This window comes from Herpailurus yagouaroundi, unplaced genomic scaffold (assembly GCF_014898765.1).
Source record: "Herpailurus yagouaroundi ecotype Mexico unplaced genomic scaffold, PumYag 188, whole genome shotgun sequence".
In the NCBI taxonomy this organism is placed as follows: Eukaryota; Metazoa; Chordata; class Mammalia; order Carnivora; family Felidae; genus Herpailurus; species Herpailurus yagouaroundi.
The window spans coordinates 19151928-19176185 of record NW_024412419.1 but is presented as its reverse complement, the minus strand read 5'-3'; the positions used below and the strand labels follow the sequence as shown (position 1 = coordinate 19176185).

The 24258-nt window shown below is 34.6% G+C and overlaps 1 protein-coding gene across 3 annotated transcripts in view; it reads left to right on the top strand.

Annotated features, from left to right (window-relative positions):
- ATAD2B (ATPase family AAA domain containing 2B) overlaps positions 1-24258 on the top strand; it is a 169537-nt gene that overhangs the window by 119524 nt on the left and 25755 nt on the right. For 2 of the 3 annotated variants that reach the window (XM_040496164.1, XM_040496163.1), the window contains exons 19-22: positions 3197-3382; positions 16057-16192; positions 18159-18355; positions 21420-21579. In XM_040496164.1, coding sequence (XP_040352098.1) covers positions 3197-3382; positions 16057-16192; positions 18159-18355; positions 21420-21579 — 679 coding nt within the window. The remainder of the gene's footprint in view (positions 1-3196; positions 3383-16056; positions 16193-18158; positions 18356-21419; positions 21580-24258) is intronic. The other variant, XM_040496165.1, reaches the window with a different exon arrangement.

Below are 24258 nucleotides of genomic sequence, written 5' to 3'. Positions count from 1 at the left end.
TAAAGTACAGTAAAATTTCATGCACCACATACTTTAATTTGCTGGCTAAAATACTGACTTGAAAGTTTAGCTTTTGAGATGATAAGAACTTTTATAAATATAGGTTCAGTTTATATAATTAGTGCTGCTTTGTGTGGATACTTTTAACTTCAGTGGCCTGATTTTTTCCTTTCATATCTTTAATATTCATAGGAAGTAGTTTGTACTTTTTTTTTTTTTTTTAATAAACCTTTAAAACAGTTACACAAGGGACCATGATGTCTGGGGCAGGAAGAAGCCAGAAGGAAGTAAAATATATTGTTTAAAGAATCAAAATGAACAGTTCACATACACTGGTGTTTGTTCATTTTATTTGTGCAAGAGTGCTGGTCATGTCAGAGGTGTTTTGAACGGTTGGTTCAGTAATTTGGCCTACTGTCTTTTTTTCTCTATAACAGTTTTTCTGTTTTCTACTACACCTTGCACATCCACCAATCCAAGACACCCTATAGGTGAGTATTTTTCTAGTTATCAAATGGCATCACTTGTTCCCAAGACAGTTGCCGCTTCACTAAAACTAGGCTTTATTTTTCTACTCTGAATCTGGTTAATTGATTTCAGGGAGTGTATGTTATTCCACAACTTTAAAAGTTACCAGCAAACTGCTGAAGAGCTACTTTTACATTATGGAAAAATCACGATATGATTAAACTTTTTTTCTGAATTTTAAAATACTGTTTTTAGACCATTCTTTTTGAATTTTCATTACAAAAACTGGAGAATTAGAATTAGAACCAGGTTGGCTATATATTTAAAGAAATTATGAAAGTTTAAATGTTCTGAGATCACATGGAGTAAGGAATTAAAAATAAAACTTGTTTTAGTAGTGATTTTAAATTTTTCTAGAAATTACAGATATTTTTTCTGTAAAGGCTTAGGAAAAAAATTCTGAAAATAGCCCCTGGCTATTAATATTGCATGTAGTCAGATTAATTGTAAAATTAGGTAATTATACATTCATGGATAAGCCTAAGCCTTTTTATTTTTCTATATTTGTCTCAGACTTTTTTCTTTCTTGTTTTCCCCCTTTAGGTTTTCAAGTATAATTTTTTAAAATTTCACTGATAAAGATACTTTCCTAAAGTCTTTAGAGATAAGATCAATAGAATATCCTGTTCATTCTGTTGTTTTGGGGGAGAATTGAATGAAAAGAGGAAAGAAATAGAAAAAAAAACCCAACAACCCTCAACTCTTTCAGAGCTGGTGATGCTTATGTTTCTAGTTCAGCCTTGCAAATGAGTTAAAACACCCATAGTCCTGCATTATTTAATTTCTGGCTCTATAAAGTTTTTATCACTTAACCTTCTGTTGCTTTGCCCTTACTCTTTGATACTTATTAGCAACTAGATGTTCTCAACAACTATTTCTAGAAAACCTAACCTACAAGTACTAGAATGAGAGGCTACATTTTGTTTTTTTTCAAGGCATGTTTTCTCATCACTCCTTGGGCATGTGGTAAACTTGCATGGCTGAATTAGGTGGTTAGTTTTGTGAGGTTTCTCAGTAAGTTTTATAAGCTCATTAGTGTTTTTCATGTAATCACCATTCTTTCCCTGCTGACTCTCCCTAGTTTTACTAGCACAGAGTGGGAATTGGAAAGACAAAAGGCATCGGTTATTGTCCTCCACATACCATCCCTGATTTGGGTGGCATGTAGCAATTTTTTTCTTTTTGGGGGGGTGGAAATTAAATGCCTCACTTGCCTTTGTGCTCCTGTGTGGTTCCTTCCTTTTGCCAATATTTATGCTTGTTTTTCTCTTATGAATCTTCTACAAGAACTTTGGAAAACAATAATCCTTGGATTTTCAAGATCCAGGATAAGAGGGTGCGTGTTTGCAGAAAAGGTCAAAATTTGAGAGTCCTGGAGTTGTACTGTACAACTGTTCTGGATTGGTGGATATGCAAATATTAAAGGAAGGGAAGGAGCAAATATTACTTTTGATGTGAGTGATCATAACATCTACATTTCCAATTTGGGGGAAATTTTTTATTTGAGCATCTTCCATCTGGTTTATTAAATTGGCAATACATTTTATTTTACACAGAATGTTTAAAGCTTTATAAAATGTAGCATTTGAAAAATTCATGCAAGTGATAGGCTTATTCATTAAAGAAAAATAATCATTTTGATTCTCAGGAACATTTCTAATAATCCTAATCATTTTAAATACTAGATCATTATTTCTTGATCTTGCACATTATACAGGTTAATTGAAACATGTTTAAAGGGAAGTAGTAGAGAATTTTAGAAATGGAATTCTGAAATAAATTGAAGGAAGATTTTTACATTTATTCTTTCATTTGTTAGAAGTATTGAAGAGATGCCATATCATCCCACAAGAATTTGTTGATGGGCCATTGAGTTATTGTTGACATCTTTGTAAAGGGCAATACTTCTGCTTGGCAACTTACTAATAGCCAACCCGGTCCTTATTGGCATGTGTTGGCAGAGTGTGACTGAAGCTATGGTTAGGATTCTTTTTTAACACCTGAGGAAACTTTATTTTGTATTTTCTGACGATGGGAGTGTCTCAGAGCTTTTTGCTAATTTATTTATTGCTCTTTAGTGATGTGAGGGTATTTTGTGACTGTTCTATGGAGGATTGAATTAAGGTGATAGGAGGTAAACAAGTGGTTCAGTAGGTAGTTCATAATCTTAAGCTCTAGGGTGATGCATCGTGGTGAAAATATTTAATCCATATATTTAGTGATTTTAGGGAATGTGCACAAACACGGAAACTATTTCTTTTCTTCTTTGTGCTTACTGATCTCATTCTGACGTGGGTGACATGTTGGTGCATGTTTATCTCTTTATTTGCAGCATATTTTATAATGGTGTTTTGCTTTGTTATCTTTACATGATAGATAAGTGGAACAATTTGATACCTTTATATTATTAATAAGTACTGAATAGAAATAATAAAATGGCAAAAAAAAAAACCCTTCTTTTTTTAGGTGGAGCAAGGGTAGATAGAAGCTATATGTGAGGCTTATGCATCACATCTTGAACAGCTTAAATATTTGAGCTGAGAATAATTACAGTCACAGGCCTGACACATTTCATGTATTTGGGGGTTACTAAGTAAACTTTAGAATAGTATCAATTTGAACATTCTTTTCAGTTTGAATTTTTAATGCCAGTTCTTTCCTTAATTAGATTTTTCGTGAAGCTCGAAGAACAGTACCTAGTATTGTTTACATGCCTCACATTGGTGACTGGTGGGAAGCTGTCAGTGAAACTGTGAGAGCAACTTTTCTGACATTGCTACAAGATATACCATCATTTTCACCTATATTTTTATTGTCTACCTCTGAAACCATGTACAGTGAACTGCCTGAAGAGGTAAGTGATTAAATATTTATCTTACTGTTTTAAAATAGTTGATCTTGTAAATTGTACACATTTAAATTTATTTAATAAATTTACTTATTTAACAAAATAAATACTGTTTAGGTTCATGCCTTGTTATACCACTTGTTAGCACTGTGACTTAAGCAAGTTAGCTAATGATTGAAGTTTCATTTTCTTTTTTGATATAACAGTGATAAATTTGTCACTGTTGCTGTGAAGACTGAGATAAATCATGTTTGTCCCAGAGCCCGACATATGTGTGGTATGTACTCAGAAGGCCTAGGCTCTATCACAGTCGGTTCCATTACAATTAGCCTTCTCGTCCTTACCGTCTGGTAGATAATTTGGTGGGATTTGACCTTTCAGGTGGTAGCATCATGGTAATTTGACTATTACTACCAGTGTGCATATTTTTAAAATCTGATATGTAGTTTTTGAGTTCAAAGCCGACTCATATTTAATATATTAGAATCAAAGGTAAAATCACATTTGTTTCAGAAAAAAATAGTAGTCAACTCGTGAATAAAATTGATATTTAAAAAATTGTGTTTTTAACACCTTGTGGTTACTAGGTCTTGAAATTATCACCTTTAGAAATGCTTAGAAATATTTTGCCCAGGTGACACAGTTTATAGAAAAGATTTTGCATGTTTTAAATGCTATAATGTAAATCTTGATTATGCAGAATGTTATGATTAAGATATCTGTTAACTGATACCTTCTGTTTAGCACTTGTTAGCTGTCTTGTTAAAGTTGACTTGTACACGTACTGATTTTTGTAAGAAAAGTATATTAAATGTAGTATAATTCATTTTTGGTTATTCATAATCTGATATTAGTTAAGACCATTAATTATAATTTTTTTTTTTTTTTTTTTTTGTCATGGGGCCAATAAAGTTTACTAGAATGCTATGTGTAGTAAGAGTCAGAAAACCCAACTTGTACTGACTTACTCTACAAGTCTTTTGATTTTGGGTAAATATTTGGACCCAGAATAGCCTCAGTTTCCTCATCTATAAAATGTGGATGGTAAGAGGCTTGTTGGTGTGACATAGTATATGTGAACTTATTTTGGAAACCAGAGTTATAAAATATTTGGTATTATGAAGTAGGAATGTACTTGAAATTGATTTAAACGGATTAAACCTGGACATAACCTAGGAGCCACTTTTAAAAATTAGATCCTCACTGTCAAGTAGTTTTATTACAATTTTATGAGAGAGGAAGATAATTGGGGCGCCTGGGTGGCTCAGTTGGTTAAGGGTCGGACTTTGGCTCAGGTCATGATCTTGCAGCTCATGAGTTCAAACCCTGGGTCAGGCTGTGTGCTGACAGCCTGGAGCCTGGAGCCTGCTTCAGATTCTTTGTCTCCCTTTCTCTCTGCCTCTCCCTTGCTTGTGTTCTGCCTCTTTCTTTCTCTCTCAAAAATGAATAAATATTTTTAGGAAAAAAAAAGAAAATTTGGGTAATTAAGGTTTCTGGTTAGGAATATATAATTAACTGATGTTTTCCTTACATTGTTTGAAAAATTTGTAAATAAAAGTATTATGAACCCAGTTTCTTGATATAGCAATTTTGCCTACTCCTGTTGTCTATTCACATGCTATTTTACTGTTGGTTGTTGGTTTTTTGTTTGTTTTTTTTAAGTTTAGTATATAGTGATTTCTACACCCATTGTGGGGCTCGAACTCATTACCCTGAGATCAAGAGTTGCGTGCTCGTTAACTGAGCCAGCCAGGTATCCGTCCTGCTGTTGGTAGTTTTTTTAAGGCTAACATTAGATCATACAAATCTGCTGTGTTGTTATATTGTCATATTTTTTTTTATTTTTTATTTATTTATTTTTTAAATTTTTTTTCAACGTTTTTTATTTATTTTGGGGACAGAGAGAGACAGAGCATGAACGGGGGAGGGGCAGAGAGAGAGGGAGACACAGAATCGGAAACAGGCTCCAGGCCAGAGCCTGACGCGGGGCTCGAACTCACGGACCGCGAGATCGTGACCTGGCTGAAGTCGGACGCTTAACCGACTGCGCCACCCAGGCGCCCCTATATTGTCATATTTTTAATGGATCAAATTTATTCATTATTTGTGTGCCAGTAACCTTAATTAGTAGCTAAAATATTAGAGATTTACTAGCGTTGAATCATGAAATGTCAGTTCTTTTTCCTCCCTTTGTTTTCTGTATTCTTTACTCTTACTAATCAAGTAGCTACTAAATCTGTCATCACATTTGTGGGGTGAAGATTATGAAAATTCTCTTGGATTACTCATTACATAACATGTTTTATACATACTGTTCTTAGGAAATCCTTCTCTGCCTCCAAGCCTTTCATTTATTGATTTATTTTTTAAGGTTTATTTATTTATTTTGAGAGAGAGTGAAAGAGAGAGAAAAAGAGAGAGAGAGTGAGCATGAGCAGGGGAGGGACAGAGAGAGAGAGGGAGAGAGAATCCCAAGCAGTTTCTGCATGTTCTGCATGGAGCCCGATGCAGGGCTCGAACTCACAAACCGTGAAATCATGACCTGAGCCAAAACCAAGAGTTGGACGTTTAACCAACTGAGCCACGCAGGTACCCCCAAGCCTTTCATTTAAATTTCAGCTTTACCATTAGAATTCTTGCTTTGTTTAGGTCACAAACTGAGATAGTAGTGAATAATACTTAGCACATATTGATAAATATTTGGGGAATGAATGAAAAACATGGAGAGTTGCACAGTAAGTAACTGTAGGTTAGCAAAGTGCCAGATCTATAGAAGAGATGAAGTAGACAGAAAACCAAGTGATTCTAAAAGAAAGAAACGGCCAATTACTAGAGTCCATTTAAGACAGTACAGTAGATAACTTTTTTTAATGATTTTGTTTTTTTAAAGTAATCTCTGCACCCAACGTGGGGCTCGAACTTACAACCCCAAGATCAGGAGTCGCATGCTCTACAGACTGAGCCAGCCAGGTGCTCCAATACAGTGGATAATTTAAAATAAAAGTGAAATGTAAATTTTAACCTATCAAATAGGCAAATATAAAAAACAGTTAAATAAATCTCTCCAGGGCAGTCCAGGTAATAGATTTAAATGTGTACATACATGTTGGCTCAGCAGTACCATTTATGAGTAATTATCCAAAGAGTTGTTCATGGACTAACACAAAGATACTGTGCAGACCACACAAAAAATACAAGAATATTTATTATAGCCTTTCGTCATAGATTGGAAACTATCTAAATGTCCTATTGTAGGGGATTGGTTACGTTGTAGTAGATTTCTTCCATGAAATAATGTAATATTGATGTAAACAATGATGTCATGGGGTGCCTGGCTGGCTCAGTCAGTATAGTGTGTGACTCTTGATCACAGGGGTGTGAGTTCAAGCCCCACGTTGGATGTAGAGGTTACGTAAAAATAAAATCTTAAAAAAAAAAAATGTGAAAAGATGTTGTGAATACATTGTTAAAAAAATACAGTAACCAGTATAGTATTATGCTATACATATAACCATATAGTATTATATGTCAAGTTATTTGCATACGTATATAACTATTAATAAGTGTAAATAGTAATTATTTCTGGGTATTAAGATTATAGCAATTTTCATTTATCTCTATTTTCTGAATTGTTATTCTCAGAAAATAAACTCATTCAGAGGTGAAAAGGAAAGGTTCTATACTCAGTTTTTAAAATAGAACAAAACCAAAAAAGAATTAGTTACCATAGGGGTAATGTTTTATTCGGAATATAACTTTCTTTCTCTCCGACAAAATAACAATCTCATCTTTTAGAGCTCTTTAACAGTCTCTTGTAGATGTTTCTTTGTATGTATATCTCCCCTAATCCAGTAGTCCCCAAAGTAAGTTTGTACTCAAGTCAGTACATTGGAATATTAAAAAAAAATTAGAACTTTTACTCATTTTTAGTCTTCATATTATCTTAAGTATTTATTTTATATATATGTTTTATAATAGAAATAGTAATATCAGTGGAATAGTATATTTAAATAAATATGCATATACTGGAATGAGTATTTTAAAATTTTTTACTGATGAGGTGTTTGATCAAAAAAAAAAAAGGACTTTTGTGGGCCCCATAAGACTTTCAGGGAGTTGTCACATTCTTCTTTTTTCCAACTGCATACCTGCTTGAATATGGGTTTTCTTCATGTACTTCAATCAAAACAACGTATTGTAACATTAAATACGGAAACAGAAATGAGAATCCTGTTGTCTCCCATTAAGCTAGACATTAAAGAGATTTGAGGAAATGTAAAACAATGCCACTTTTCTCACTAAATTTTATTTTATATTTATTATATTTTATAATTCAGAAAAACACATTTTTCAAGAGAATGTATTTTTTGTTTTTCTTAAAAAAATTTTTTTTAATGTTTATTTCATTTGGGGGAGGAGGGGCAGAGAGAGAGGGAGACAGAATCTGAAACTGGCTTCAGGCTCCAAGGTGTCAGCACAGAGCCTGACATGGGGCTCGAACTGACCAATCGTGAGATCATGCATGACCTGAGATGAAGTCAGCTGCTCAACTGACTGAGCCACCCAGATGCCCCTTTTCTTTTTTCATTTTTTAATGTTTGTTTATTTTTGAGAAAGAGAGACCGAGACAGAGACGCAGAGCGTGAGTGGGGGAGGGGCAGAGAGGGAGGGAGACACAGAATCCGAAGCTGTCAGCAGAGTCCCATGTAGGTCTCGAACTTACAGACCCATGATCTAAGACCTATAGATCATGACCTAAGCCAAAGTCAGACACTTAACTGACTGAGCCACCCAGGTGCCCCAAGAGAATGTGTTTTGTTTTTGTTTTTTTTGTTTTTTAAATTTATTTTCAGTGTCATGTAATTGGTTTTTAAGTGTATACATAATTTGGAATGCTCTTGGTTTTAATTTGAACACATAATTATTGACAGATGTAAACCACATACACAGAAGCTCTTTTGGATTCCTGAATAGTTTTTAAGAGTTTAATAGGTCCTGAGACTAAAATGTTTGAGAACCTCTGACCCTAGACCACAAGCTCTTTGAGAAGAGGGGATTGTGTTACTGGCCTTCACTTTTCCACTTCTTAACACATTGGAATTACCTACTAAATGTTTGTTGCATAAAAAATAGGAATTTGCCACTAAATCACCACGTTGGTTTTAACTCCTGCTTAGCCTGATTTCTTTTATTGCAAAATTCTAATGTAAGTAAATTTACTTTTGTGGACCTTGTAGACTCTGAGGATAGTTGGAGAATGTTAGCTGAGATACATGAATAGCAAGTTATTTCTCTTCATTCAGGAGAATTAGAAAAAAGAACTGAGGATTGAGTATAGGAAAGGGATTTTTATTTTTTTTTATTTTTTTTTGTGATTGGTGAATTTATTTTATTTTATTTAAATATTTTTTGTGTGTTTTATATTTATTTTTTTATTTTATTGTCAAATTGGCTAACATACAGTGTGTACAGTATGTTCTTGGTTTTGGGGGTAGATTCCCGTGATTCATCACTTACATACGACACCCAGTGCTCATCCCAACAAGTGCCCTCCTCAGTGCCCATCACCCATTTTCCCCTCTCCTCTGCTCCCCTCCTCCATCCACCCTCAGTTCTCTGTATTTAGGAGTCTCTCATGGTTTGCCTCTCTCCCTCTCTCTTTGTAACTATTTTTTTCCCCTTTCCCCTCCCCCATGGTCTTCTGTTAAGTTTCTCAAGATCCACATAGGAGTGAAAACATATGGTATCTGTCTTTCTGTGCCTGACTTATTTCACTTAGCATACTACCCTTCAGTTCCATCCACGTTGCTGCAAGATTTCATTCTTTCTCATTGCCAAGTAGTATTCCATTGTATATATAAACCACATCTTCTTTATCCACTCATCAGTTGATGGACATTTAGGCTCTAGGAAAGGGATTTTTAAACAAGGAAGCAGACGGAGGTATAAATATTTACAGGAAGGAAAGCAAACTTTGGTCAGAAAGAATTGCACTTAAATTTCTGAAGAGATTCACCGAATTGTATTTTGGTATTATTATGGGCAGGCTCAAGATGATATAATTCAGTATATTGTAAATGAATTTTAAAGAAATATTTCCTCAGCTACCCTTAGGAAATTAGAGACTACAAACAGCATATTGTCATCACAGTATTCGTGTCATTTTGTGTCTCTCAGTTTATGATAGAAACTGGGAGTTAAAAATCAATAACTTAAGTAGAAAAATCAAGTAGGGGCATTGAAAATGAATAATCATATCTACAAGGGAAATATCTTAGTATTAATTTTTTTTGTCGTAAAACATTTATGTGAATCTTAAAATTTACGAGGGTCACCACAAGTTTTTAAATCACAGTTTACTGTCTCTAGTAAATGAACATAAATTATTACTATATTAAAGTATGTGAAATGTTATTATTTATTTTTACTTAATTATTTACTTATTTTGTTTTTGGAAAGCAGATTTTATTCAGAGAAGCTATATTAGTTTCATTTCTGACCTCATTTTCCATACCTTTGAAGTCTTGAGTCTTAATTATTAATTTTCCCCATTATAGACATTGCATAAACTCTGCCTTTAAAACTGAGGACTGACAACTCTAACATTTAATAGATGAGGTAAAACAAGATTTTGCTAGTGAAAGAATTGCTGCCACTTAAGCAGCTATGTGCCAGGCACTGTAGAGGTCAATTATGTATATTATCTAATACAAGGTTTTTTTTAACTCTTTTAGTAAGAAAAGTAAGACCCTAGACCTTGCCTAGGGTCTCACAACTAGTATGGCAGAGCAAAGATTTGGACTCAGGTTCGTCTGATTACAAAGGTCATGCACTTACAATGTAGTATATTCTCTAAGTTTGCAGAGACAATTTCTGGGTAATGTGCTGCTTAGTTTAATGAGTGGTCAGGGAAATAAAGAGTTTTGTGTTCGTCAAGTTAAAACCATTGTTTATTCATCAAAATTTATTGTGTGCCTGTTTTATGCAACGCAGTGTTTTCATGAGTCTGAATTTGCTTAAGGCAGGTCAGGTGTCTGGTTTCTTCATGCTTTCATTCACAGTGTCTAGCTGCCTTACAGGGTCTCTCATGTGTACACATACACATGCAGTACTCACAAATAGATACATACATATGTAAATATTTCTAGTACAGTAAGTCTCTGTTGAATGAATGAATGAACGAATGAATGAATAAAATAGGTGCAAAACCAAAAGATAGCCACTGTTCTCTAATAATTTAAAGTTTAGAGGGAAGAGAGACCTAAAAAAAATAATACAGTATGAGACGTGCTATGATATTATATAAAAACATGATCCATAAGAGGAAAAATTGATAAAGGCAACTTTATCAAAATTAAAAACTTTTTAAAAGACACCATTAACAAAATGAGAAAACAAAGCACAGACTGGGGAGAAATACTTCAAATGTATCATGTTGCATATCTTCATAAGACTCAAAACTAGAATGTATTAAGAACTCTTTCAGGGTGCCTGGCTGGCTCAGTCACTAGAGCATGCAACTCTTGATCTCAGGGTAATGAGTTCAAGCCCCACATTGGGTATAGAGATTACATTAAAAAAAAAAAAAAATCTTTCAATATACGACTACAACAGATGATTTTCAACAAGAGTGTGAAGACCATTCATGGAGGAAAGGATAGTGATTTCAATAAATGATGCTGGGAAAACTGGAATTTCACATGCAAAAGAAATGATGTGGGGAACTGGCTGGCTCAGTCGGGAGAGCATGCGACTCTTGATCTTGGGGCTGTGAGTTTGATCCTTACGTTGGGTGTAGAGATTACTTAAATAAATAAAACTTTAAAAAAAATGATTTGGGCCCTTATTACCATATGCAAAAGTTAACTCAAAATGGGTCAAAGAACTAAACAGAAAACTTAAAACTGTAAAACCCTTAGAAGAAAACATAATAGGAAAGCTTTATGACTTTGGATTTTGTAACCGTTTCTTGGCTATGATACCACAAGTACAGGCAACAGAAGAAAAAATAGATATATTGGATTTCATCAACACTAAAAACTTGTTGCATCAAAGGTCACTATCAGAGTGAAAAGGGAACCCACAGAATGGGAGAAAATATTTGCAAATCATATATCTGGTAAGGGATTGATATCCAGAGTATATAAAGAACTCCTACAACTCAAGAACAAAAAAATCCTACCAACCATACTTCCCCGCAATGAGGGTATTCAAATGACCAAGAAGCTCATGAAAAGATGCTGAACATCACTACTCATTCGGGAAATGCAAATTAAAACCACCATGAGATGTCAGTTAATACTCATTAGGAAGGCTGTTATCATAAAAACAAAAAATGACTAATATTGGGCAAGATGTGAAGAAATTGGAGCGCTTGAGTATAAAGTTGTGCAGTCTCATTGGAAATAAATGGTGCAGTGATTCCTTAAAAATGTTGAACAGAATAACCATATGATCCAGCAATTCTGCTTCTGGTATACACCCAGAAGAAGTGAAAGCAGGGATTTGAACAGATATCTGTATGCCCATGTTCGTGACACAATTGCCAAAAGGTAGAAACACACAAATGTCCTTCGACAAATGGATAAAGAAAAAGTGGCATATACATACAATATAACATTATTTAGCTTTGAAAAGGAAGGAAATTTTAACACTTGCTTCAGCATAAATGAAATTTTGAGGCATTATGCTAAGTTAAATAGGCCAGTCACAAAAGGACAAATACATGATTCCTTTTTTATTTTAACATTAATTTATTTTGAAAGAGAGAGAGAGGGGGAGAAAGAGGTCAAGCAGGGGAGGGGCAGAGAGAGAGAGGGAGAGAGAGAATTCCAAGAAGTCTCCATGCTATCAGCACAGAGCCCTATATGGGGTTCGATCTCATGAGCAGTGAGTGAGATCATGACCTGAGCCAAAAATCAAGAGATGCTTAACCAGCTGAGCCACCCAGGTGCCCCATGATTCCTTTTTTAAAAAAGTTCCTAGAATAATCAGATTTATAGAGATAGAAAGTAGAATGGTGATTGCCAGGGACTGGGAAAAGGGAGAGCGTGGGGAGTTAGTGTTTAATGGATACAGAATTTTACTTGGGGAGGATGAAAAAGTTCTGGAGATAGATGGTAATAATGGTTGCATAACATTGTGAATATACTTAATACTATAGGCTGTACAATTAAAAATGATAAAAATAGCAGATTTTATGTTCTGTTTTACCACAATTAAGTTAAAAAAAGAACACTACAATTTAAAAATGGGCTGAAGATTTAAATACACATTTCGCCAAAGAGTATGTATTCTCTTGGGCTAATAAAGCACAAGAAGAGGTCCTTTTTTTTTTTTTTTTTTTTTTCCCAAATGTTTATTTTTGAGAGAGAGAAGGAGAGACACCGCATGAGCAGCGGAGGAGCAGAGACAGAGGGTGACACAGAATCTGAAGCAGGTTCCAGGTTCTGAGCTGTCAGCACAGAGCCCAACACGGGGCTCAAACTCACAGACTATGAGATCATGACCTGAGCTGAAGTCAGATGCTCAACCGACTGAGCCACCCAGGCGCCCCAAGAAAAGATTCTTAAGATCATTAGTTATTCAGGAATGGGATACCACTGTATGTACGATCACTAGACAATATGGAGTGTTGACAAGGATGTAGAGAAACTGGAGGCCTAATATATTGCTGGTGGAATTATAAAGCGGTGCAGCCATTTTTGAAAAAAACTGGCAGTTCTGAAGATGTTAGTCATAAACTTAGGCTATAACTTGGCATTCTAGGTAACTACACAAGAGAATTATGTTCACACAAAGACTTGAATGCAAATGTTCCTACTAGCATTATTCATAATAGTGGAAACAACTCAAGTATTCATTAACTGGTGATTGGTAAAATGAAATATTGTATATACATCCAGGGAAATACTGTTCAGCATTAAATGGAATGAACTGCTGATACTTTCTACAATGTAGGTGCACTTCGATATATTGAGAGAAGCTAGACAGAAAGGCTACCAATTGTCTGATACACAATTTCTAGAAAAGGTAAATCTCTGGAGACTGGAAGTAAATCAGTGGTTGTTGGGCTGGGAGTATGAATGTGGAGATTGGGGCTAGATGGACACAAGGGAGCTTTTTGGAGGTAATGGAAATATTTTAAGACTGACTTGTGATGATTGCACAACTGAATTAATTTACTAAAAATCATTGAACTTTAAAGTTTGATGGGGGCACCTGGGTGACTCAGTCAGTTAAGCATCCAACTTGGCTCAGGTCATGATCTCATGGTTTGTGAGTTCGAGCCCTGTGTCAGGCTGTGTGCTCACAGCTCAGAGTCTGGAGCCTGCTTCAGATTCTGTGTGTGTGTGTGTGTGTGTGTGTGTATGTGTGTGTGTGTGTGTGTGTGTGTCCGTCCCCCTCCCCTGCTCACACTCTGTCTCTCTCTCAAAAATAAATAAAACATTAAAAAAAAATTTTTTTTAAGTTTGATGGAGGGGTATTAGATAGTACGCCTGAGTGTATCTGAGAAAATCAGAGAAAGAATTACCCAGAAAGCATTGGCTTGAGCAGAGAGTTAAAAACAGGGTTGGAAAGAGCTGATAGCACATATAGAGGCCACTGTGAGCCAGTGTGAAAGCACATGATTTCAGGGAATTATCTGAGGTGTGTTCAGTTGCAGCATGTAATTTGAGGCTGGGAATGTCAGAAGATAAAGTTAGGGGCAAATTTAAAGTAAAATGTAGCCTACTTATAAAGTGATGGATTCTAAGCTGTTGGTAATAACCTGGCAGGAGTATCAGGGGATTACTGTAGATTTACTCTTGGTATGCTTTTGTATTCACAAAGTTCAACACAATGTTGAACAATTATCAGAAGGAAGAATATTTAAAACTGAAATTAAATGTTTTGCTGCTCTTGAACAAAATCCTGGTACTTCTAGGGTATTGCATTTTGTTTATTTTTCAAGACCCAGTTAATGTTAGCTATTTTTGCTATATCTAATGCCTCTTCACCCTTACCTCTTGCAGAATCTTGCAGAGTCTCTTCTGTTTCTCTGCCTGTGTTACAACACTCCTGGTGTGGTACTATAATGCTTTCTTATGAAACTTTTAAGATCCTTGACAGCAGGAAGTAACTATATTTTCTTCAAGTTTATAATTGCACTATTTGACATTATATTTAGCACACAGTGGGTGTGCACTGGTAAATTTGCTTGCCAGAACTTTTGAAGAAGGGCCAGCGAAGCATAGATCAATGGGTTGGGGGAATTGTACATGAGAGTAGTCTACAAAAAAAAAAAAAATATGGGAGACAGGGTGAAATTTTATAAACTCTTAAAAGGATTTGGCTTTGGGTTGAGGTAGATAGTTCTCTATGCAAATTTTTGAATTCTGCTTTTCATTGATTGTGTCTTTTCTGTCTTAGAATTTTAGAGCTGGAAAAGGCCTTTAGAGATTATGTGATCTAGTGTTCTCTCTTTACTTATACTTTGTGACCTTAATCCAGTTACTTAAACCTTTCCAAGTCTAAGTTTTCTCATTTGTAAAATGAAGGACTCCTACATACCTCATTGTTATAAGTTCGATTGAAATAATATTTAGGAATTCTTAGTAAGTAGTTAGACATGACAAATTAAATGGATTATGTAGTTTACCTTAAATGTGTGGCTAAATTTGGGCTAGGATCTGATTCCTTGAATTTTCATCCAGTGTTTCCTCATTGTCTCATAGTTGGTTCTTCTTTCCTTATTAATAACCTTTTCCCATTTGCAGTTTCCAGTTGATCTGGGCGAGGAAAAAAAAAAAAATACAGGCTTTACTCATTCAGTCCATGTCCATGCTAATTAAACATTAGTATGTACCAGTCACTGTGGTACATATAGCAAGACAGATGAGTAAGAAATGGTCTCTATTCTTAGGGAGTTTGGTGTCTAGAAGTAGAATATAGACCTTCTAGAAAAACATAAAAATTAAAGTGTGCAGATTAATATGGATGATGTGGAGGATTTCAACAGCCTATATTGCAAGGGGGACATCTGGGGTCAAAGCCTCTCTATACAGCAGGTAAATAAAGGAGAGGTAGGTAATCACCAGTAGGAAGTAACTGTGAGGTATGTGAGAATGACTGGCTTAATATTGTTTGGGAGTTTTGTGTGGAAGGTGGTGTTATTGTGGAGCATTCTGGGGAGAAACTGAAGGTATAGTTTATTTGCAGTGAAACCAGGATTCTGGAGGATTCAGTGGAATAGACTTGGTATGAAAAGAGCCCAGGAAAGGAAGTAACTGGATGGGAAGTACCCAGAAAGAACATAAGAGAAGGCAGTGCTGTTAGCATGCTTTCAGCTCTCTAATGTAGATTCTAGGTAATTACTGTCTAGCTCTAACACAAAAGTCCTTTGAGATTGTTGCCATCTAACTATTATGATCAATTATCCTTTTTGCTACTATTTGCTGACTCTCCCAGGTATAGTATAATTTATTAACGACTTGGGCAACTGATCATTCTCTCATTACTGTTTAGTCCATGAGGTTGAATCTCTCAACAGCATAGCCTGGGATGAGGTTAACCCTAATCCCACATGAATGAAAATTGAAAATGGTACTGGAAGTTGAAGAAATTGTAGTTTGGTATAATAAGTAAGCTTTTAATTCTTTATATATTTAATGTCTTTGTGTGTATGTGTATGTGTGTAGGTTAAATGTATCTTTAGAATACAGTATGAAGAGGTCTTGTATATTCAAAGGCCTATTGAAGAAGACAGAAGAAAATTTTTCCAAGAATTGATTCTCAATCAGGCATCAATGGCTCCACCACGAAGGAAACACACTGGTAAAGTTCCTAAAGCCTTTGGGAAAATGGGGGAGAGGGAGGATGGGGAGTGAAGTTAAGAATGCCCCTTCTTGGAGTCACTTTTTAAAAAAACCATTTCTTTGTGGAAATAAAGTCAGTTTTTTAGATTCTCCTTACCTTTAGATGGACCTATGCGGAAGTGGTCGTTGTGTTTACCCGACTTGAGATTGGGAAGTACAGCCTCATTGTTAAGGCTTTATTAACAGGTGACCATTAATGAAGTATTCACCTTATCATTTCAATCCAGTTACTCTGGTAGATTTCACATTCTGAGGCTTAAAAAGTTGAAGAAAAAAAGTCTTTGGTTCTGCTCTGTTTTAGTCAGTTCAAGTACAGGGGACTTAAACTGTAAGATTGAGAACACCAGGTCGTGTGCCGATTACGTTGTGGGTCAGAGTAGGTGTGATAGGTCAAGAGCTGATCGGAATGTTTGCCTTTTCTGGCTTACTAATTTTTCAAGTATTTATTGAGCACCTGTAATGTTAGTTGTGCGAGGCACTTGGAAACCTATCATGGCTTTGTTTTAAGCATTAGAGTTTTCTTGGATTTGGGCTAATAGCATAATATTTCAAATTTCAGCCCCCTGGCCTAAGAAAGGAATGCATTCTGGGTCAATCAAAAGACTGTTTCTAATCTTAAAGATGTGTAAAGATAAGGTCCTCTTTGTAATCTCTCAGCTTCTTCTAGAAAATAACAATCCTGTTAGAAGTTTTTAAGCATCTTTCCCCTTGTTCTTTTATGTTTCTCATTGTGGTTCTTGTAGGATGTTAAATACATTTCCACCCCTTCCAAGTCCTTCCTTTTCCATATTTGTTCTACTTCTGTTTTTTACTGGTTATATTATCCAACACTTTATTTTATTGTTCTTTAGTGACTCCTTTCCACATTTTCTCGGAGTTCTAAAAATGAGCACCTATCATATGGCTATAGTTGTGAGTTTACCCCCCCTAGCAACCTTGGAAAATTAAATATGGAAGTTACACCTTCTGATTCTTGGTTGTTGCTTCCTGTTAATCAAAATAACAGTACTTAAAATATTTTATTATGTAATGATTCATTTTAATAAGGTATCTTGTTCTTAGATACATTTTAGTCTCAAAGATTTGAATTTTCTGTGTTAAGGATTAACATAATTCTTTTTCTTTTTGAGTTGCTTCTATTTACTTTCATTTTTTGTCTTAGGGGCTATTTAGAAATCAGCGAGAATCCTTAGAATTTTAATCCTGAAGTTCAGTGTGATACTGGGAAAAACTTTTAAGGAATTAGGGAATAATGTGTTTAGGAAAGTTAATACTTTACTTTTTAAGAAGATTTTGTGTTTGTTTAGGCGGAAATGAATACTGTAAATTTTACATTAACACTGTAGACTGGATTTTCCATCTTATCCATGTCTTTGGGATTCTTGTTTTAGTTCCTAATTTTTTTTTGCTCCCTACACAGGTATGTGCCATTCACTACCCCTACTATGTTGTATTGAGAATATCAGAGTAGAAAAGACTTGTCTAAAATCAAAGCTCTTTTGGGAGTGGGAAGGATCAAAGAATTGTTACTTGCCCATTTCACTTTCATGCATATCGGGCAACCCCATTTTGAGAAGATGGTTTTTAAGCAACATTGATTTTAAGCAAATTGGTATACAGTTCTTCACCTGAAGATATTTTTGTTGAGTTGAAATATTTCTCATAAGTTGTATGTAAATAATATTTCAAAATCAAATTATTTAAAATCATATCATTTGCCATTTAAAGGAGTCCTACTGTGAGTTATTTTGTGAAATAATTCTCTTCTCTAATATACTGTTGGTTTCTGTTCACATTTTTACTGGCTGGATTTGCAAGTGGTTCACACATATTTTGGAGTTCTTTTTTGAGAGAATGCTAGAAACGTAATTGAGGTCCTGGCCCTGCCATGTTGGAATCTTAACATTTTCTTTTATTTTCTTTAGGTCTTTGTGCTATGGAAGTGCTTCCTCTTGCACTACCTTCTCCACCTCGTCAGTTATCAGAATCAGAAAAAAACCGGATGGAGGACCAGGAGGAAAATACTTTAAGAGAGCTGCGGTTGTTTCTCAGGGATGTAACCAAGAGGCTGGCGACGGATAAACGTTTTAACATCTTCAGCAAACCGGTGGATATTGAAGAGGTCTTGTTTCAGTAGTGTGCAAACAGTGAAGTTGAACTGGCTAAAAGAAAAAAATATTGACATCTTTTTTTGGAAGGAAAAAAAGCAAAGGCATGGATGAATATTACCCCTAGCCTGTAAAATTTTAATCCATGTGATAACCACCAATGTCATCAGCAAACATCTGGTGACTTTTGGATGAAATTAGTGACCAATTCGTATGTCCTCTTATTTAGTATTGATCTTTGTGATCTCTTACTCTTCAATGTAAGAAGAGGATTAAAAGTTACTTTAGTGAAATGTCCATACTAGACTATTTTTATTCCAGGATAAATCTTGCTCTTAAAAAGTATATTGGTATTAACCGATCAATACCAATTAATTTTGGCATTGTCCAAATTATGTATATGATTGTGAAAGAGGTGGCTAAGAAACCTGAAATTTGTCTTTCATATTTTGGAAATGCCTGTAACTAAGATGCTGTTTGATGTTAAGCATATCTTATGCCAAAATTATTTTTTTCTGCAAGGATTTTCTCTGCTCCCAGTGGAAAATTTCTCACTTTCAATGTGTATTGTTTTGTGTCCTTGTGGGAGCATGGTTTGTGGTGATAAGAAATTTTCCATTTGGAATCTACTATAATACCATAGTTAAAATTTGTTGTTTTTTTGTTTTGTTTTATCCTGGGATAATATAGCATGTGGATGAGCACGATGCAGTCTTTACTGGCCGCCTTCTTATAGTTCAGACTCCATGTTTGAACAGCTTTGGTGTTTTTAGTTTTAAGTTTTTTCTTCATCTTTTTATTAATTTGAATTTTGCAATGATTCATAGTTTAATGTTGTGTACTTCTTGTGAAATCTGTACTTTTGGACCTGAGCAGATTCCTTTGGAATCATTACCTCATCTATGACTGGGAAGAATGAACCAGTGTTGTTTTTCCCCTCTGAAAATAGCTATTTTCCTTCTTTGGGGCAGTAGAGGAACTATCTGTATTTTATTTGTATATTTATCCAAAATACATAGTTTTATCCATTTGATCCTTTTAACAACCTCACAGAATCATTATTTTTAAGTTGCAGCTGAGGAAACTGAGGCTCACAGGCAAGCGACATAGCCAAGACTCGGAGGTTTTTTTGAAATTCAAAGCCTGCATTCTTTATTTTATATCATAGCTACCTTAAATTTTCTATCGAAATGACAGGAATTGCTAATTTGCTTTTGCAATGGATACATACCATTTTACATTTGTGGAACATTTTTCTTCACCTCTTAGTGTTTTCAGATAAGTTAAAACTTTTAGCCCAACTTTAAGGATTATTTTAGATGTTTATTTTTATTTCAAATTGGGTATGGGCCTCTGACACTTACTTGATAAGGGCTTGATCTCAAGTCAACCTCCTGCACTAAACCAGTTTTGCCTTTCCTCCAGAGAACTCTCTTTCTTTCTAACCAGAAGAGATGGTCAGATTTCAAATGCCATGTGTGATAGAGTAAAAGTTTTATAAATGATGGTAAGGCAGTGGAAAGGGATAGAAAAATCTGGGTCAGATAAAACTTTTATTCAAGGGTTATGTTTCTTATTTTCTCTTTTATTTTTTGTTATGTTCATTCTGCTACTGGTTCTGTATTCTTAAAGCTGAAAAGATAGAGGTCTGTGTGAAACACGAGGGGAAAACAAGATAACATTTCAATAACCTAAAACATAAACATTTATATTCAAATAATGAATTTGAAATGTTTAAAACTATGGAATTCCAACGCAGACTTCAGAGAAAGAAAAGTTTAGAAAATAAATGTAGAATTTAAAATTAAATATTACAACAAAAATTTTATAATCTTTACTAGTATAAATTTTTGTAGTGCTTTGCAGTTAATAGACATTTTCCACAAGTACTCAAGGCATGCCAATGCCAGGGCCAAGAATCCAACTAATAATACCTTCTGAACTATTGCTTGTTCATTATAGGTTCATTACCTCCCCTATAAGGAGATTGACTGGCTTTTTGACTCCTAGAAGTTCAACAATAAAACATGCACACACAGTTAACCTAAACATTTTAAAACGTGTATAAAATATGTATATATGTGTGCGTGTGTGTGTGTGAGAGAGTGTATGTGTGTGTTTGTGTGTGTATGTGTGTATTTGCAATGGAGAAAAAGTAGCCTTTAGTTTCAAAGAGTGGAAATTATCCTAGCTCCAGAATTTGATTCTGGAGTAAGTAGATGTTTCTAAGACTGTTTTTATATCAGACCTGATTGCTTGATTTGAGATTTGCATTGGGGGAGGCAGTAGAGATAGGTTGGTAAGAGATTTCTTAGTGGTCAAATGATATAAAACATTGGGCAAATTGTGACTTAATTAAGCTCCTATTTTGAGTTATCTCTCAGAAAATCAGCACAATAGAGCACATTTACTTATGAATTTATTATGATTAGGGAAGTTCAAGTAAATCTTCTAGTCATGAAAGCAATACTTATTTTTGTTATATAATTGACTCAAAATGTTTGTAATGACTCCAAAGGAGCAGAAAACACTTTCCATGAAACAATTCACCCTGGAAAATTGAGAAAGAAAGTGGTTTTTTTTTTTTTTTTTTGGTGGTGGTGGGGGGGCTGTGTTTTGTTTTGTTTTGTTTAAAGATTTTAAATAGATTTACCAGAGAACTTTTCTAATAAATAATATGAAAAATCTATGTTTCTTAATTTCATTTAAAAAAATTTGTTGAAGTAACATGCATTGATACTTATTGGGTGCTTTTACCCATACATTCTCTTCTCAGGTATGTACAAAGGCCTGGGGGCAAAAACAGCTGACACAAATTGGCTTTATATTTCAAGATGAGAAACATTTCAGAGTTGATTTAGATATGACTTGACACTGAAGCTTTTCATGGAAAGTATGACTTCAAAGTAGTAACTTTAGTAGCGCAAATTGCTCTACAATTTTATCCTTATTTGTAATTATTTTTTAGATCTTTAGATTGAATTTTTAAATAATTTTATGGTTTTATTTTGTGTTGTTATGAGTAGATCATGTGAAATAGCAGAAGTAATTTTCATTAAAATATCCTGTTTGTTTTAGGTTTCAGATTATCTTGAAGTAATCAAGGAACCAATGGATTTATCGACAGTAATAACTAAAATTGATAAGCATAATTACCTGACTGCTAAGGATTTTCTGAAAGATATTGACCTCATCTGTAGCAATGCTTTAGAGTACAATCCAGATAAGGACCCAGGAGGTAAGCATGCAGTGGGCAAAGTTCACTTTGGTGATCAATGAGAAGATATTTGAAAGTTTAAATACTAAAGTATGCTGATGTCTCAGATAGATAAGTTGGTTTTAATGACATATTATTGTACTTAGAAACTTTTTGAAGAGGAACGCATAATATACTTAAATTTCATTACTAAATTAATTTATTAAATTAAGTAATGGATTTAAATTAGAGGATTTTATTATTTTAAGTATTCTGTTCAGGGTTTAGTTTCTTCATTTACTTTTTACCTTTTGTACTTAGATTCTTGCTTTGTTCAGGTAGGGTGGAAAACTGGGTAATTGAGAATTTGATATAAACACTTTTTTAAGAGATCTGCTTAGATTTATAAAGATATTTATTTATTTAAATTCAAGTTAGTTAACATACAGTGTAGTATTGGTTTCAGAAGTAGAACCCAGTGATTCATCACTTACATAGAACACCCAGTGCTCATCCTAACAAGTACCTTCCTTAATGCCCTTCACCCATCTAGCCCATACCCCCACTCACCTCCCTCCAGTAGCCCTCACTTTGTTCTCTGTATTTAAGAGTCTCTTATGGTTTGCTTCCCTCTCTGTTTTAATCTTATTTTTCCTTCCAAAGTTTGTTTATTTAGTCAACACCACCATTGCTGATAAACACTGGGAATTCTAAATTGGTGAGAACTCATTATAGGATATGTTTACATAGTAAAAGACCCCTTTAGGTAGACAGTATGTATTCTATGGATTGTGGGTATTTTTAATGTAAGTTTATTGTTTTGTTCCTAATTCCACCCTGTACTGAAATCTGTAGTCCCAGCTCTTTGAGTGCCCTTCAGGGAGGACCGCCAGGAACGTATCTGTAGTTAAACAAGATGGATTTACTGATTCCTTGTAACAAGGAAGAATATGTATAATGTAGAACAATATAGGATTTGAGCTTGTGTTAAGAATTTTGGAGAGGATTTAAGTATGACTTTACAGTAGATTGGATGCTATTGGGAAGTGGGGGTAATTTTGTGATTAGGTATTTTAAGAACCTGGAAGACAAGAAGAATGGAGGAAGGCCAAAACTGTGATGGGTAAAGAAGCAGTGGTCACTCATAATCTCCAAGATAGGATTATACTAAGTTATTTTTGTGGCTTGGACAATGTTCATGCTTTTGTCTATGTTTACATATGATTTTGAGGTGCTCTTGCTTTATCTTGATTCATCATGGTCACAGAGTGGCCTTTTCTGAGGTTGTGTTCTATAAAATTGTTTATATTTGATATGAGTACACCAAGGCCTAGCTGATAGCGCCAGTCCAATTTCCAGCTGGCAGGGGCTGTTATTCTCTTTTTCAACCTATTGAGAATTCTGTTCTTCAACAGGTGATACACATCAAAGATGTTTTTTTATTTCTTACGAATGTATGTAAGTTTCAGTCATCTAAAGTATTTAGTATACAGTTTCTGCTTTGTTTCTGTATTTATGGGCAGTAGTTCTTAGGCTACATGTTAGAACCTGTATTTGTCGTTTTCAAATGAAATTAAGTATTTCTTATCTAAATTTAGAGCACAGTAAATCACATGTCCTAATACCAAGTTAAGAGGCAGAATGAAATTTTACATAGCTGCACCTGGTATCAGTTCTTAAGCTTTGTATTAGGACATTTGCCTCATTAGTTTTTGTTTCTTTTGCTTCATTTTGACTTTTTTTTATATATGTTGTATAGAAAAATTTCTAAAGATTAAAAACAGATTATTAAAGTAACCTTTAATTCCATTATCTTGTGTTCTTTCTTTCTCTTACACAGATGTATTGTATATGGAATACTTAACGTGCATATCTTTATTAAAATAAGAACATAATTTTTATAAACTTTGTCATTCATGCAGTATTTTGTGAAAAGCTTATGAGCTAATATATTTCTAAGACATTATTTTAATCACCTAGATGTACTGTAATAGCCAATACCCTATTGATGGACATATTAGATTTTTTAGTTTTTTCCTCTATTATAACACTGATGACTGTCTTTGTAGCATAAATTTTATGTACATCCTTAGCTATTTCCTTAGAATGAATTTCTTAAAGTGAAATTTCTGAATCAAGGGATGTATATATCTCTTTTAAGCCTTTTAATCTGTATTGTTAAATTCTTCTCACAATTTTTTTTTCTTTTACCAGCAGCATCAGGGTCACTGTTAGCCAGTATAACAATTTTATGTGAACGAGAGAATCTCATTCTTCTGTGTAGATGGCATCCTGCAACAGGATCACAGTTTGGGTGGTGAGAGGAATGGGCTGGATGTCAGCTTCATTTGATTTCCTTGCTGGAGCCCTTGGTGAGGTTCCAGTCTGCACAAGTGTCTATAGTGGCATTGAGCAAAGTATGAGAGTACTGAGTGCCTACACCGTGTTTTAGTTTTCAAGACACAGAGGTTGCTGAAACTGTAGTAAATAAGAGCTTAGACTTTGGATTTATACTTAAGTGTTGGTCCCCATTCTGCAGTTTCCTAGTTCATTAACACAATCGAGTTTAGTCCTCTAAATTTAGAGGGATAAATTATGCAGAATAGGGATAATTATGGTATTCTTCTCATGGGGGTCATTGTAAGGGTTAAATGAGAAAATGTATTAGGTTAAACCTTAAAAACCACGATTTTCATATGGTTCAACCTAAATACCTTAAGC